Consider the following 15,109-nt stretch of genomic DNA (forward strand, 5'->3'; position numbering starts at 1 on the left):
GGGAAAATGACCTGACCCAGCTAGAAGTAGAGCAGGAGGCACAATGAAAGTTACAACTTAAGGCTTAAAGGAATAAGATATATGAGTAAATGTATTTATAAACATAACGAACAATTTTTTCCATAACACTGTCCTTCTGCCAAAATAATAATTAATTTAATTCACTTCTTCTATCAATTAATGACACGGTCAAGGTTGTAATATTTTCATCACAAATATTCACAAATATATTGGCGTTTTTGAAAATAGTGCATGTTTAGAGTTTTTCCTGCTGAAAAAAATAGAGATTATCATAATAAGAAGTCCATAGAAACATAAAATGGGTTTGAAATGTATGATATATTTTACATCTATGGATAGGTTTGAAGTAATTTAAAAAATGTGATGCGGTGGAAGTAAAAAAAAATCATTCATAGAGTACATTTTTATTGCACTTTATGAGACAGACCGTTTGCGTACACAAGGTGATCAAGTGTATGTAAATTTAAAGGCGTGCACAAGGGAATACTCTTCTTCAGCGTGAGTGTTGCTCAGCTGTCTTTTCACTTTTGACCATTATATTTAAGAGGCAAATAATACATTATGTTTGTCTTTATTTGATCAATGACTGCACCAGAAAGCTTCAATTCAATTAGAAGTAATACAATAAAATAAAATAAAGTAAATAAAATAATACCATACCAAAAAGTAATCAATTCACACCCACATTCTTTTAGTTTTAAAAAAAACCCAACAACAACAAAACAAACACAATAAAACTTACATTGTGTTCCTAAAAATAACGTTTTTCAAAAGAAAAAAAATACAAACATCTGAAAGCACATAAAGTTCTATAAAAAATTTTTTAGTCCTGTTTCCACATTTTGAAAACTGTTACATTGGCACAGCGGAGTGATGACACGTGTGCACTAGATACTAAATTTAAGCACATTTTTTTTAGGTTGAAATTTACAAAACCAACCCCCCGCAGTGTTTCAGCATGACTGATATTCCACAACAAGCTTCATAGTTCAGGTTATTTTTGGTTGTGTGTTTATAGGTGGAGCACCCACAAAGAAGAAAAAAACATGGATGGCACAAGGTTTTGTCTAAACAGAGGAAACGAGCGGTGGTGGCATGCTTAAGAATGACTCCTCTTTACAATTTACCCAGGTAACACACTTTATGTATGCACACATGCTCAGTATCAGCAGATTATTCTGTATTCTAGTGGTTTAATAATATTACTTGTTTTTATTCAAGGATTTTAGTCATTTTCTGCACAACATGTACATAATGAAATAACGTCCCAGAGTTTCCCCATTAAGAATAAATTCATTAAATAATAATAGTGTGAAACAATGCAAAATAGAAAAACAAATACAATAGAAAAACTCCAATAATATAAAGACTATATACAAAAAAATACAAATATAGAAAAATGTAATACAACAACATTCAAAACAATAGAACCCCAATAGCAGCAGCATGTTTGAGGAATAATCAATTCAATTTTTTTGACTTGTCAGAAATATAAATATCCAATGAATATTCAATTGTTTGTACATTTTTGCATTGAAAATGAGGGGTGAACTAATTAAGTTTCAGTGCAACAGTATCATATGCAAATTAAGTTACTTTTAAGGAATTAAAGTGGTTTACATATTGTAATAACCTTCTTTCTAAATGCTTATTACAATTTACCTTGTACAAACCCTTGATAAATGAGCAGCAACAGGTTAAATCTTGTGCTTTTCTGTGATTCTGTTTGTCTTCCCTAAAAATGCTCCTTCTCTCTAAAAACATTGTGAGGTTTAATGCAAATTTCTTGTTATTTTCTTACATTTTTTTTCTCTTTTTCCGCAGGCACCGAGCTGTCAACTTGTTCCTCCAAGGGTACAACAAATCCTGGATTTCTTCTGAGGATCACAACTTTGAGGAGATGCTTGTGGCGGATTTGGCTGTGAGTGGGAAAAAAAAGTCTGAAAAGTGTGACTGAGTCGGCATATTATTGATATAAAAAAAAAAAAATATATATATATATATATATATTCCGCCACCATCCTGTCAATGTATAATTAGATAAGTGTAGGCAAGTGTTCAAATGTGTTTTTGTTAAGATAATACTATCTAAACTGTATGTTTGTTGGCAAATTTGGTCTAAAAATGTGTTTCTGTGCATAAGCCAAACGGTACAGAAACTACCTTAGGTATTTATGAGATCTTTAAATGTGCTCAAAAATACCTGCACCACAATTACATCACAAAATGACTTTTTGTGATGTCGTGAAATGTCCTCTGTTGGTTGCTGTCCTCTCTCACTGGATTGCAGAAAGGTGTTGTGATAGAAACATGTGAAGGAGACAACGGGGAAGAAAAGAATGTAGGGGAAAGTGTCAACAAAATCGATCCCCTCCTACAACTCATAACCCTCTTCAGTCAAACGGCTCTAACAGGACACAGGTGTGTAGGTGTGCATTCATTATAGAAGATAACACATGGGAAGAGCACTGTATAGCCTCGGGATGTATATGGATAAGGATTTAGTGATTCTGATGCTTTATCAATCGGGTTTTTTATCGATTCTCTCATCAATTCCCAAATAGGCTGGAAAACAAGTAGTACATGAGTACAGAAAAGGATACAACCTGGTTTATTAAAATAAATCAGGTTTATTAATATAAATCTTAATTATTCACAACTGAGAATAAACAATACTCAAATGAGTAAAATGAGTCCACAAGTCAAGAAGCTATTGGCTTAGGATAGTAAATTAACCTAATTTTGTTTTATCATTATATACATAGAAATCACAAAGTGCTCTACAGTGAAAACACAGTGCTTCACAAAAGAGAATAAACAGGAAATATAATGTTAACACCAAGTTAATAAAAGAGGTTAATTAAAAGCTTGTCTGTATAAAAGTGCCTTTAGCTGCATCTTAAAGGAGTCAATGAAGTTAGTGCAGCGTAGAGAGTTGTTTAATTTTACCTGCTGTGCTAGTGCTAGCACTGGTGCTGCTCAGTGCGTCAAAGACACGGCATTGCTTGAGTATAATGTCATGTTGTGTGGCCAAATGTTTGGACATATTGGTTGTGTTACCGCCTTTGGCCACAAATCCCTCTAGCAGGAATTACAGGTGACGATCCCCGAGGTGTCGTCCTTTTTTGTGAAATGCAGCAGTTCAGCGCACCTCTGCTCTGCAGCAGCTTTTGTGTGTGACATCATCGCAAATTTGCGAGTGGTGTACGTTTGTTTACAGTGGCGGCGCAGCCTGGGAAGAATTGAAAGCAGAATCGTAAAGGGTTTTTGTTTTTGTTTGATTCCAAAGAATCGTTTGACTAAGAACCGGTACCCAAATGAAACCGGTTAACGATGCACATCCCTACTGGCCTACACTGCTGGCCTTTCTCCTTGTTGCTGGGAAATACTGTAGTAATATAGTCCGAAGTGAAATTTTTTCCTCTTTATTTTGGTTTAACATTTCAGGTTGTTTGTTTGCTAGGAGCCTGTCATGTGTCAGGTTTCAGTTTCAGTGTCTGGATTCTGTTTTGATCAATGTGTATATATTTCTAGGGATGCATCGAAATGAAAAGAGTCTGGCTGTGTTTGTGTGCGAAAGGAGGAGCTGCTGCTGCTCTGGTTCTGCAGCAACGCGCACACACTTTTCCGACTCAAAATCACTGCACGTTGTTTTGATTGCGTCATTGCGTCACACGCTACTATTCGGCCTTGCTTTTAACTCACTAAACCGAATGCCGAATGTGGCTTTTTTTATGCAATATTTGGTGCATCCCTATATTTTTCTTTGGTTTTATAATTAAAGCTGGTAGGGACAAAAAAATTTTAATCAGATAAAGACATAGTGTAATAAATCAAAAATCACATTTGAAAAAAAAGGAGTAAACAGTGTTTAGTGTTAGCCTGGCGATAAGCCACACCCACTTCCTTACTTTTTGCTCACTTCTTCGGTTCAGAGCCGTAAAGAAAGAACGCCAAGTAGTATAAAAAAACAGAAGCCATTCAGAGCTCCTTTAAAAGACCTGGATATATCGTTGAAAGCACAACAAGAAGAGCCTTTAAACCTGTAAGTCTGCCGTACTACAAGCCATTTTCTTTTAGCTTGTCCCACTATAGTCGTCACGTACGCTCTTCGCTTGATTGGTTCCCCTGCTTGTGTTGTCCCGCCCCGCTCAGCCAGCTCCCCAGAACTCAAAGACCTTGTGAGCCCTTTCAGACTAATTGCCTGTCTTAAACATTGAATAATACAAAAAGATTAGGATGGATTCCAGGCTAGAAAAGTGGTGCTAAAAACTTTGTTTTCTTCTCCACAAAAACAGTCTGACAGATGGCGTCTCTGTGGGAATATAACGGGTATCTTAATCCAAAAGTGGGCCAAAGCAAAGCATGCATGGATACAGTTGGCAAACATAGGAATACAGTAGGAATATGTATCACACATCTGCTTTTATCCCAGAAAAAGGATTTAAGAGTTGGAAATGTTTTGCACAATGCATTTTGGGATGTTGTAGAGTCCCATAGACTGTGATTTCTTGTTTGCCCCCACAACTCTGCCAAAAGGATTTTTTAGACTGAATGATGGGGAAAAGCAATGGAGGAATGTATATTTTGGGACCAACACAGAAAGACCTGAATCTGGTTGAAATTGAATGTCTGCAGAAGGGGGTGATGACAGGGAATAGCGGGAACAAACTAGAACAAAAAATGGTGTGTGGCTAATCACTAACCTCTAAGAAACCACAGTACAAATAAGGTAAAAACCCTTTTATGAAGCGTCTCAGGGCTTCCACATCCCACAATGCAATGTGTCAGTCTTTTCTGACTCTTTACCTTAAAGCTTTTATTTGGGGTAAAATATGTGATACATATTCCTACTGTATACCTATGTTTGCCAACTGTATCCATGCATGCTTTGCTTTGGCCCACTTTTGGACTGATATACCTGTTTTATTCCTACATAGACACCATCTGTCAGACATTTAAAGAACAGGAGTACTCTCTTATATTCACTGACTATAGATATCACACCAATCAGATCCAGGTTTATTTTATCAAGGTCAATGGGAATGTTCTATTCCACAGCACTGGTCATTGAATGAAAAGGTGACATGCTGCTTTATGAAGTATTGCTGTAATTAACACTCTAGTTGGCTTTATTTCTGCAACAGAACAAGTGTTTTTCCCCTCACCTATTCATGCCTCGACATGCTGTGATATTTTTCTCATTTGTGTCCTTGTTCACAGTAACTGTGAAAATGAAGACCTCTATATTTCATACGCTGCCGTCATGGCCAAGGTAATTGGAAGCGAAGAACTCATTTGTATTGCATGAATGTTTAATAACCTGCAGGAATCCTTTGTGTAATTATGCAAATTGTGCTTTTATCATCCTGACCTGTTGTATTTGCTATGTCTTGAAATGTGTCCTATAGAGTTGTTGCAGAGAGGATGGCGACGATGAGGATGGAGAGGTGGTGCAAACCTTTGAGGTGAGCTAATATGCTTTAGCTTTTTTTAACTGGCTTTTTCTCAACTGAAAATATTAGAGATGCAAAAATATGAGTTGCTCATTCTCTGGTTCAGGAGAAGGAGATTGAGAAACAGAAGTTGCTGTACCAACAGGCCAGGTTGCACTGTCGCGGAGCCGCTGAGATGGTCCTGCAAACTATCAGTGCTAGCAAAGGTGGGGAGTTCAAAACAAGCTCAGGAAACGTTGTTTTTCGGGCCGTCATTGTAAAGATAGTCATGACATAATTGGATAAAAGCTCAGTTTAGACGTTTAGTCATTAACAGTTTTGGGTTGGGTCATCTTGTGTGATGCTAAGAAGGTCCTTCCATACTTTCAGGCACTGTGAGCTCCAAGATTCCCCCAACTCTGAAGCTAGGAATTGCCATTCTCAATGGAGGGAATGCCACAGTTCAACAGGTACAGTCCCAGAGGTGGCTGTTTTTTGGAAATTATGTTTGCATATTTATTCTTTCTTGGTGAAAATCCAATTTTTTTGGAAAATTTATGAAAAAGGAAGAAAAAGTTTCACTCAGATATTAAATTGAGCACTGTGCTTCTTCTTAACTACACCTCTGTGCCTTCTTTTAAAATGTACTTAGAGTAACTAAACCCCTTTTTTTTTCCTGACCTGCCACTAGGAGGGAAATTTAAAAAAATATATATTTTGATTATCTTGATTGCTCCTGGAGCAGTTAAGACACACCCAGTTTATACTATAAAATCTCCAAAGAACAATCTATGCTATGTTAACTGGCTACTCATTACTCAATATACCACGATTCACTCTTCTCTGAATCCAACTACTCACCACAGATTGTATAGCCCACAGATGCTAGCTTTACAAAAGTGCTTGTTTGTGACACAAGATGGTCCCAAAACGTCACCTGATCTCATTCTCAGCCAATAGCAAAAATCAATTGTAATAGCCTGGTTTCAACCCACAGAGGGCAATCACTCAGGCATTTTACAACAAAATATGCAAAACTGAAATACTTTGACTAAAATGTTGAGAGTTGGGGTTTAGTTACTCTTTAACAGATCATTTCTGAAGTGCTGCTGATGCAGCACTCGTACTCTATAATAACCTTATTCCCTCATGCCTCTGTCATCCAGATCAAAGTCAAAAAGTGACTGTGTTCACCTTTGAGGGATTATAAATCTTATCTGAAAAGAGTTGAGAATTCAGTGCAAGGTTGCTTATCACTTTTACATGGATCATTAACTAATTTTAGGCATTTTTTCTTGTGCCGGAGAAGAAAGCTGCATATTCTGCTGCTGCTTTTGGCAAACTTTAAAGTTTATCGGCAAAGCCTAAAATCTAATTGATCTTTCTGTCTGACAGAAAATGTTGGATTATCTCAGACAGAGGCGAGATGTTGGCTTCTTTCAGAGCATGTCAGGACTCATGCGGTCATGTAGGTGAGTCTATCAACATTTGCGAACTTCATGTACGGATTGATCAAATGTCTCAAGGGGTGAAAACCTTTTCCTTATTTCACGGTGTTAATGCCTTTCTGCTGTGCAGCGTTCTCAACTTGAATGCGTTCGAGAGGCAGAACAAAGCAGAAGGATTAGGCATGGCTACCAATGAGAGCTCAGGTACCGTATTTAAATGAAAAAGAAAAATCTATTATCCTGATGCTATCTCTGAGCAAAGGAGGAAGTGATGAGATTCCTGGCCTTGATCAAACTCCCACTTAAGTTCCTGCACTTTACGTTATCACATCATATTCTATTATCATCATCACGACTTTGAGATATTGTCTAATTCTTCAAGTTGTTTTCTTCTTGCACATCCTCATTATTTTAGTTCTTCACTACCACCAGTGTTAATTTAACACTTTCAATCATAAATTTATTGTACTGATTATGATTAAATCAGCCAAATTTAAGGCAAAAGGTCTGTATTATCATTTTAAGTGTTCAAACTACAGTAGATTTTGATTTTTTTTTTTGCAGGTGAGAAGGTGATGCCAGACAAGGAGCTTACATGTGATCTGTTCCGCTTCTTACAGCTGCTCTGTGAAGGGCACAACTCAGGTCAATAATCCCATTTTGTGACACATGCTTGAAAAGAAATATGAAAATAATAGTTCTGTATTAGTTTCATCCTGAAGGCATAAAACTAAATGATTTCAACACTTCTATTTGCTGTTAGGCTTTCAGAATTACTTGAGAACGCAAACAGGAAACAACACCACAGTGAACATCATTATATCTACAGTGGATTATTTACTACGTTTACAGGTACGATCATACCATTTTATACATATATGTTTTTTATGAGGATATTTGTTTATTTAAGTGGTTTATTTGTACAATTCAGAACATTCAATCATGGGAAGCACTGGAAGAATAGTCTGACCCTGGCTTTGTTTCTATTTTTATCTTTCCAATTTTTACCTAATGAGAGCTTTGGTAGGCCACTGCAGAATCTCACAACCTTGTATGCACATGATGAAAATGTGTGCAAAAGATGAACAAAGTTAACAGAAATATTTTCTTTTTTTTTTTTTAGGAGTCGATTAGTGATTTCTACTGGTTTTACTCTGGGAAGAATGTGATCGATGAACAAGGTCAACGTAATTTCTCCCGGGCGATTGAAGTAGCCAGACAAGTCTTTAACACACTCACCGAGTATATTCAGGTAACCAGTGTTGTGCTAGTTACTGAAAAAAAAAACGCAACTAGTTACCGTTACTAGCTACTATTTTGATCACTTACACCAAAAATGAATGCGTTACTGGAAAAAGTAACTTTTGAGTTACTGTACATAGAATTAAAGAATGTATTATTTTTTTCTGTCATTTGTGTCCGTACAGCTTCATATCAATGCTGTATCAGAAAAGAATCCACTGTTGATCAACTCTGCAGTGAAGGAATAGTGTTTAAGGAAGCTGGCTTGTAATCAGAGGGTCAGTGGTTTGACCCTCTGTAGTGTCACTTTAGCTTCAGCCTACTCCTTTTTGAGCTTCTATAACTGACTAATGTGAATGTTGTGAAATTGTACAATGAATGTGAAAAATAAAATAATGATAATTAAGATTATACAGTAAACTGCTCAAAAATAAACTAAACACAACTAAATCCAGCCTACCCCAACTGCTCCTGTATTATCATTGCTTTGGATAAAAGCCTCTGCTAAATGAAATTGTACTGTATCCAAACCTACAGTTTCTAATCATTTGCATTCACAGTACTAAATTCTGCTTCGGAACGGACAAACGCACCATCTTGTAATAGTAACTTAGTTTATTTAGCATTAGAGTACTAGTTACTGTCAAAAATAACATTGGGGCAGTAACGTGTTACAAATGACGCCCAACACACAATTACTCTTTGTGTTTCCTTATTGTTGTTAGTGCTTTTTTTTCCTATTGCGTGTGCACAAGTGAAAACCAAACTCTTAGCAGCCAACAGATGTTTCGGTTTTTCATTTGAAACAACTTCCTTAAGAATTTCCTTATTCTTTTCCCAGTGGTTTAAAACCTTCTGTTTTTACATCATCATTGTGATATTGTGTCGCTGTCATTGCTTACGATTACATTTGCTTTTGCAGGGTCCATGTCCTGGTAACCAGCAGAGTCTCGCTCATAGCCGTCTTTGGGACGCTGTCGTGGGCTTTCTCCATGTCTTTGCTCACCTCCAGATGAAGCTCTCTCAGGTATAACGTTTTGATGCAGATATTTGTGCAATCTAGAAATGATTTAACACCTGGTGATTATACATTGTGTGGTTTTAAATTTCAGCATATATTTTTGTTTTGGTCTGCCAACAATAATATTAAACAAGCCTATGATAATAAACTTCATTATGTGCAGTATGACTGAATGCAGTTTGTTTGAATCTAACTTGGAATACTTTTATTTTGGTAAAGGATTCAAGGCAAACAGAGCTTTTAAAAGAGCTCATGGACTTACAGAAGGACATGGTTGTGTTTTTGCTGTCCATGTTAGAAGGTAAACAGCCACATGTTTGCACTGTTTAAGGAGTTAATATCAGTCACAAGTGTTTTTCTTTTTGCAGGAAATGTTGTCAATGGAACAATTGGAAAGCAGATGGTTGATATGTTGGTTGAATCCTCCAACAATGTGGAGATGATTCTCAAGTTTTTTGACATGTTCCTCAAACTTAAGGACCTTAGCTCCTCAGATGCCTTCAGGGAGTTTGATCCTGACTTGAGAGGCAGTATTTCTAAAAAGGACTTCCAGAAAGCCATGGAGAGTAGCAAGCGTTTCTCCCAGGATGAAATCCAGTTTCTTCTGTCTTGCACAGAAACCGATGATCGTGACATCTTGGATTACGAAGCCTTCATAAAGCGCTTTCATGAACCAGCGAAGGACATCGGTCTTAGCATCACTGTGCTTTTCACCAACTTATCTGAACACATGCCCAATGACTGTAGGCTGAAGACTTTTTTGGAGCTGGCCGAGTGCATCTTGACTTACTTCCAGCCCTTCCTCGGGCGCATTGAGATCCTTGGAAGTGCGAATCGTTTTGAACGCGTCTACTTTGAGATTAGTGAATACAGTCGCACGCAGTGGGAGAAACCACAAGTCAAAGAGTCCAAGAGGCAGTTTATTTTTGATGTGATCAATGAGGGTGGTGAAAAAGAGAAAATGGAGATGTTTGTGAACTTCTGCGAGGACACCATCTTTGAGATGCAGCTTGCAGCCCAAATATCTGAATCTAACACTGGAATGAGGCGCTGTGAGAAAGAAGCACAGGACAATGGTCAAGACAAAGAGCAGCCTGACACTACAGGAGGGTTCTTTATATATAAATGGTGGATGTTGATGATGTATCTTATCTCAACCAACAACAGAAAGTATCTGATGAAGTTGACTCTCAAAGACATTCTCATGACATTGATTTTCTTCTTCAGATTCGTAGCTACGGCTCAGATCAGGTGTATTTGTGTTTTCGTTCAGAGTGTTTTATACGTACTGTACATTGTTTTTGTCAGTGGTGGACTTATAGAGAGCGCCAAACAGATGACTGTGTCAGACTTGCTTGGCAGTATACAAGAGCCAACTCTTGATGGGGTCATGGAGATACCAATTGGTGTGGATGGACGTAGGAGGTCCTCAGTCGGTCTTTCACACCAAAGAGATTTAGCCAAAATTGGTGAAGTGGCTACGGTGACCTCCCATAGAGAGGCGTACGCACTCTCTACCATATTCGGTCTGAAACTTAAACGGGAGGGAGGTCAGTACAGACTTTTGACACAAGACCTTAGAGCCAGTCTGACAGACCTGTTCACCACAACCTGCGAAAAAGCTGATGTTGCCAAAAGACAATCAATGGTATGTTTAAATATTATATCCAATATTCCTTGATATTTATTAGGACTTTTTTTTCTTTGAAATTTAACATGTTTGTATTGCTTTAATTTGCCCAAATTGCGTGTTTTCTATAATAACAGAACTTTAAGGATGACTCCTACTCAGAGGGAAAAGATGCTGAAATGCCTGAATTTGAAAATGCAGAGTGAGTTACTGCACAACTGTTATATTCTAAATACGTAATTGTTTAGCTTTCTTGGTGCATTACACTACATTGTGAATATAACAGCTTAAAATGCTTCTAAATTCAGGGGAAATAACACAAGATAATAAGTTAATGTTTGAGTATAATCGTCTTTGACTACCATTCTGTTTGTGTATGTGCAGAGGTAAGAACGATGAGGTGAAAACTGTGAATATTCAAGAGGACCAAACATGGAGAGCTAAGTCAAAGAAGGTGCAGAGCCAACATTCTGCAATGTGGGAAATGATAAGCACTCACAACAAAAGACTGCTGGTAATACATGAGTACCCTCACATACACATGCTTGTGCACGCATGCATAATATGATGTTTTTCCCACTTTGTTTTTTTTTTCTTTCATTTTTTTACTCCAAGAACTACTCTGCAAGGAATTTCTACAACATGCGGTTGCTGGCTTTGTTTGTTGCCTTTGCAATAAACTTCATTCTTCTCTTTTACAAGGTGAGACTGTGCATTATTATAGATATCTTTTCTTGTAGTTTATATTGCAATTAACTGTATCCATAGTGACAATGAACAATAGCTTTTATTCAGAATACATGTGTGAAAGTTGTAGTGATTTTTGTAATTCTTTAGTCCTATATTTAAAAAAATGGTAAAAACTGACAAATATAGCTTTTACCTTATTTTTGCCAACTACCCCATATCAAAGATTGATGACGTCAGCAACAATTATAGGTGCAAAGTGTGGCAAAAAAATCATAGTAAAAAAATAATTCCTCACACAAAATATCCCAAAAAAAGTTTGACATATCCAGTTTTTTGTTTGTGTATTTTAACTTTGCCTTTTTCATGTGTCTTCATCGAGCTGTTCCTGATTGTAATGATTGATCTTATGATTTCCTGTTTGCTATTATTATTATTATTATTATTATTATTATTATTATTATTTATTTTGAACTAATCTGACTATCCAAGATCAGCTGTTTCTGAAACAACAAAGCCACAAACTGTTGTTCACCTAATACTTCAGTCTAGTTATCACAGACTTTAGCTACATTTTTAAAAATGTTATTTTGTTGTTGTTGTTGGATGTTGCTATGATTTGGATGATTACTATTTACCTTAACAATTATACCACTGAGTGGCGAGACTTTTATTGCATATTGATGAGACCCAACAGCCAAAGCTTACAATGCCCATTAGTGCAATACAAATATTACTGATATAATATTCAACAAACTCTTTACAGTTTATAATTTGTATCATGCAGTGTTATGTTGCTGCTATTATATGAGCGCTGTCAATCATTTATTTATTTTTTTTAATAGTGTTTCCTGTCTGTAGTGTTGCCACAGCCTTTTAAAAATAATTTGATATTTATTGTATTTTATATATTTACATTATGATTTAATGAGCATGTTCAAGAGCTATCGATCATGATAACTAAGGATACTAAGGATTAAAGTAAGTTATTTCAGCCAGCTACATTGGAGTGTTGCATTATGGGTCAAAAATTAATTTGAAAAATGAATAGAAATACATTTTACCCTAATGTTGAAAATATGACACCATCACTTTACATTGCATTGACGATATAATACACAATTTTTATACACCATGATATAAAGGTTTTGTAAATGGTTTAATATATAGTGTATCTCAGTAAAGATATTGTATTTTCTTAGGTTACATCTGGGCCTGCGTTAGAAGAGGAACCAACAGCTTATTGTGGAGAATCAGATTTTTCTACTAAAGAAACAGACCAGAGCAGATCTTTTTTCACACTGGAGGAAAACAGTGGCTACATGGAGCCATGTCTACATTTCCTGGCTGCTGCACATACAATCATCTCCTTTTGTTGTATCATTGGGTACTACTGCCTGAAGGTAAACTAATCAAGAGAGCGTTCCTTGTCACAATTCAGTAGAAATAAAGATTTTTTTCATGAATAACGTGTATGGAAAGCTAATTACTGGAGCTCATGTGATTGAAAGGTTCCGTTGGTAATCTTCAAACGTGAGAAGGAAGTGGCGCGGAGGTTGGAGTTTGACGGCCTGTATGTTACACATCAGCCTCCTGAGGAAGACATCAAAGGACAGTGGGACCGACTGGTCATTAACACACCGTATGTTCACATGTCGTATTAGTGTCAGAGTTTGCTTATGACACATCTTTGGGCAGAAATATTTGCTCTGAACATTTTTTAACTTAGCATTTTAAAAACAAATTCCTTTCTGTCCCTGTTCGTCTTTTCCAGATCATTTCCAAACAACTACTGGGATAAGTTTGTAAAGAGGAAGGTGATGTATTTAAAGAACTGCAGCTCTCTGTTTTCCATTACAAATCACACATAATGCATCCTATTTTAGATACCCTCATGTCGTGTGTGGGTAATCGTCTTTATAATTCTCCCATGGCACTGTAATAAAGAATTACCTGGAATTTAATGAGCCTTTGATGGCAGGTATAATTATCCACCTGTCAACCCCTGGATCAAGTTTACTCTCCCAGGGCACCATGCAACACTTTAGTCTCCTCCTTTTAATTGCAATTCATGTTATATTAAGGGATGGATTTATTCACTGGAAATGCAAGTGATTCAACTCTTAACTTTTGTTATTCACTGGTGCAAGAAAGAAACTCACAGGGAGTATTTTGACTTTACAAAAACAACCTTGATAGTCACATTAAGCACTAACTCATATCTCAAAGGAAACAAAAGCTGAATTATTTATTGTTTCAGTGTATGTCATTCCCCTCATTTACCTAAAACACACCTCTGGTTAAACAAGAGGATAAGATTAGGGTGGAAACGCTGAATAAAAAAAAAACTAAAATGCACAAAATGACAACAAAAACCAACATAGAAAACATACAAGATAAGAGAAATGTTTACAAAATTACATGGAAAAAAACAAAAGATGCAAAAATGAGTACAAATACAGACAAAAATTACAACAAACACACAAAAAATGTACGTAGAAAACATAAAAGAAATAAGAGACACGTTTACAAACTTATATCAAAACTACCCCAAAAATAACTTAGTAGTACAAAAACACAATAAAAATGCAAAAACCAACATAGAATACATACAACTTAAGAGAAATGTTTAACAAATTACATCAAAAATGCCCAAAAAATGACAATAAAAGATGCAAAAATTAGTACAAAAACACACAAAAATTACAACAAAAACACAAAAAAACAACATGGAAAACATAAAAAAATGTACTATAGTGTAAGAAAGAAACTCATGGGGACTAGTTTGACTTTACATAGTTAATTATTGTTTCAGTGTATGTTATTCTCCTTATTTACCTAAAACACACCTCTGATTAAACAAGGGGATAAGCTGAGGGTGGAAAAAGGCTATTTTTACAGTGTGAATATAACTCATTAAATTAATTGGGAATTGATACAAAACATTTTTTTCTATTTAAATATTTTATTAAGTTCAGATATAGAGAAAAATCATCCTAAGACCAATTCCGACTTTCTCCTTTTTCTCTGTATTACATTTTACAGAACTTTGAAATGCTTATCAGGATATGAGGTAAAAACAAATAAAAATATAATTTTTTTTTCAGTTTGTAAATCACGTGACAAATCTTTATTGAGAAAAAAAACCCTGAATAAAAATGCAATGGAGGGAAGCACATAAATCAGATAAAGCATAAACATGTTTAACTAAAAATAAAACATATATAATACATAAATGGGTTGTTGTACTTCTTACAGTATCATTTTATTTAATTTTATTGGTTGTTGGTTTGTTTTATTTAAATAATATTTCATACTTTATCTTTATTATGTTCTGTTTTCCTCACATTTCACGCTTTATTTCCTCATTCATGATCTTTTTATTGTCTTTACCGTTTGCAACCCTGTTTTTTGAAAAGTGCTCCATAAATAAAGATTATATTATTAATAATATATAGCCTCTAGATCCGAAGGGACAATTCCTGGCCCTGGATTACCACAGAGCTGTAGTACGATTATGTCATCATACAGTTCTGCAGAAGGCCTGATGTCAAGCTTCGTATTTCAATCAGTTGCGGTGGAGAAATGACTGTAAAGTTGAAGGACAGTAACCTTGTGGTGTGGG

The 15,109-nt window shown here is 35.9% G+C and overlaps 1 protein-coding gene across 1 annotated transcript in view; it reads left to right on the forward strand.

The window, feature by feature from the left end:
- ryr2b (ryanodine receptor 2b (cardiac)) overlaps positions 1–15,109 on the forward strand; it is a 77,174-nt gene that overhangs the window by 51,117 nt on the left and 10,948 nt on the right. Inside the window, exons 75-95 of the mRNA XM_028467936.1 lie at positions 1,040–1,152; positions 1,846–1,970; positions 2,367–2,442; positions 5,245–5,296; positions 5,433–5,489; positions 5,584–5,683; positions 5,847–5,926; positions 6,852–6,928; positions 7,035–7,108; positions 7,469–7,549; positions 7,668–7,756; positions 8,028–8,156; positions 9,069–9,173; positions 9,387–9,468; positions 9,536–10,815; positions 10,935–10,999; positions 11,182–11,311; positions 11,413–11,499; positions 12,687–12,887; positions 12,996–13,126; positions 13,259–13,301. Of these exons, the coding sequence (XP_028323737.1) occupies positions 1,040–1,152; positions 1,846–1,970; positions 2,367–2,442; positions 5,245–5,296; positions 5,433–5,489; positions 5,584–5,683; positions 5,847–5,926; positions 6,852–6,928; positions 7,035–7,108; positions 7,469–7,549; positions 7,668–7,756; positions 8,028–8,156; positions 9,069–9,173; positions 9,387–9,468; positions 9,536–10,815; positions 10,935–10,999; positions 11,182–11,311; positions 11,413–11,499; positions 12,687–12,887; positions 12,996–13,126; positions 13,259–13,301 (3,177 nt within the window). The remainder of the gene's footprint in view (positions 1–1,039; positions 1,153–1,845; positions 1,971–2,366; positions 2,443–5,244; positions 5,297–5,432; positions 5,490–5,583; positions 5,684–5,846; positions 5,927–6,851; positions 6,929–7,034; positions 7,109–7,468; positions 7,550–7,667; positions 7,757–8,027; positions 8,157–9,068; positions 9,174–9,386; positions 9,469–9,535; positions 10,816–10,934; positions 11,000–11,181; positions 11,312–11,412; positions 11,500–12,686; positions 12,888–12,995; positions 13,127–13,258; positions 13,302–15,109) is intronic.

The sequence above is a fragment of the Gouania willdenowi genome, chromosome 15, assembly GCF_900634775.1.
Source record: "Gouania willdenowi chromosome 15, fGouWil2.1, whole genome shotgun sequence".
NCBI lineage: Eukaryota > Metazoa > Chordata > Actinopteri > Blenniiformes > Gobiesocidae > Gouania > Gouania willdenowi.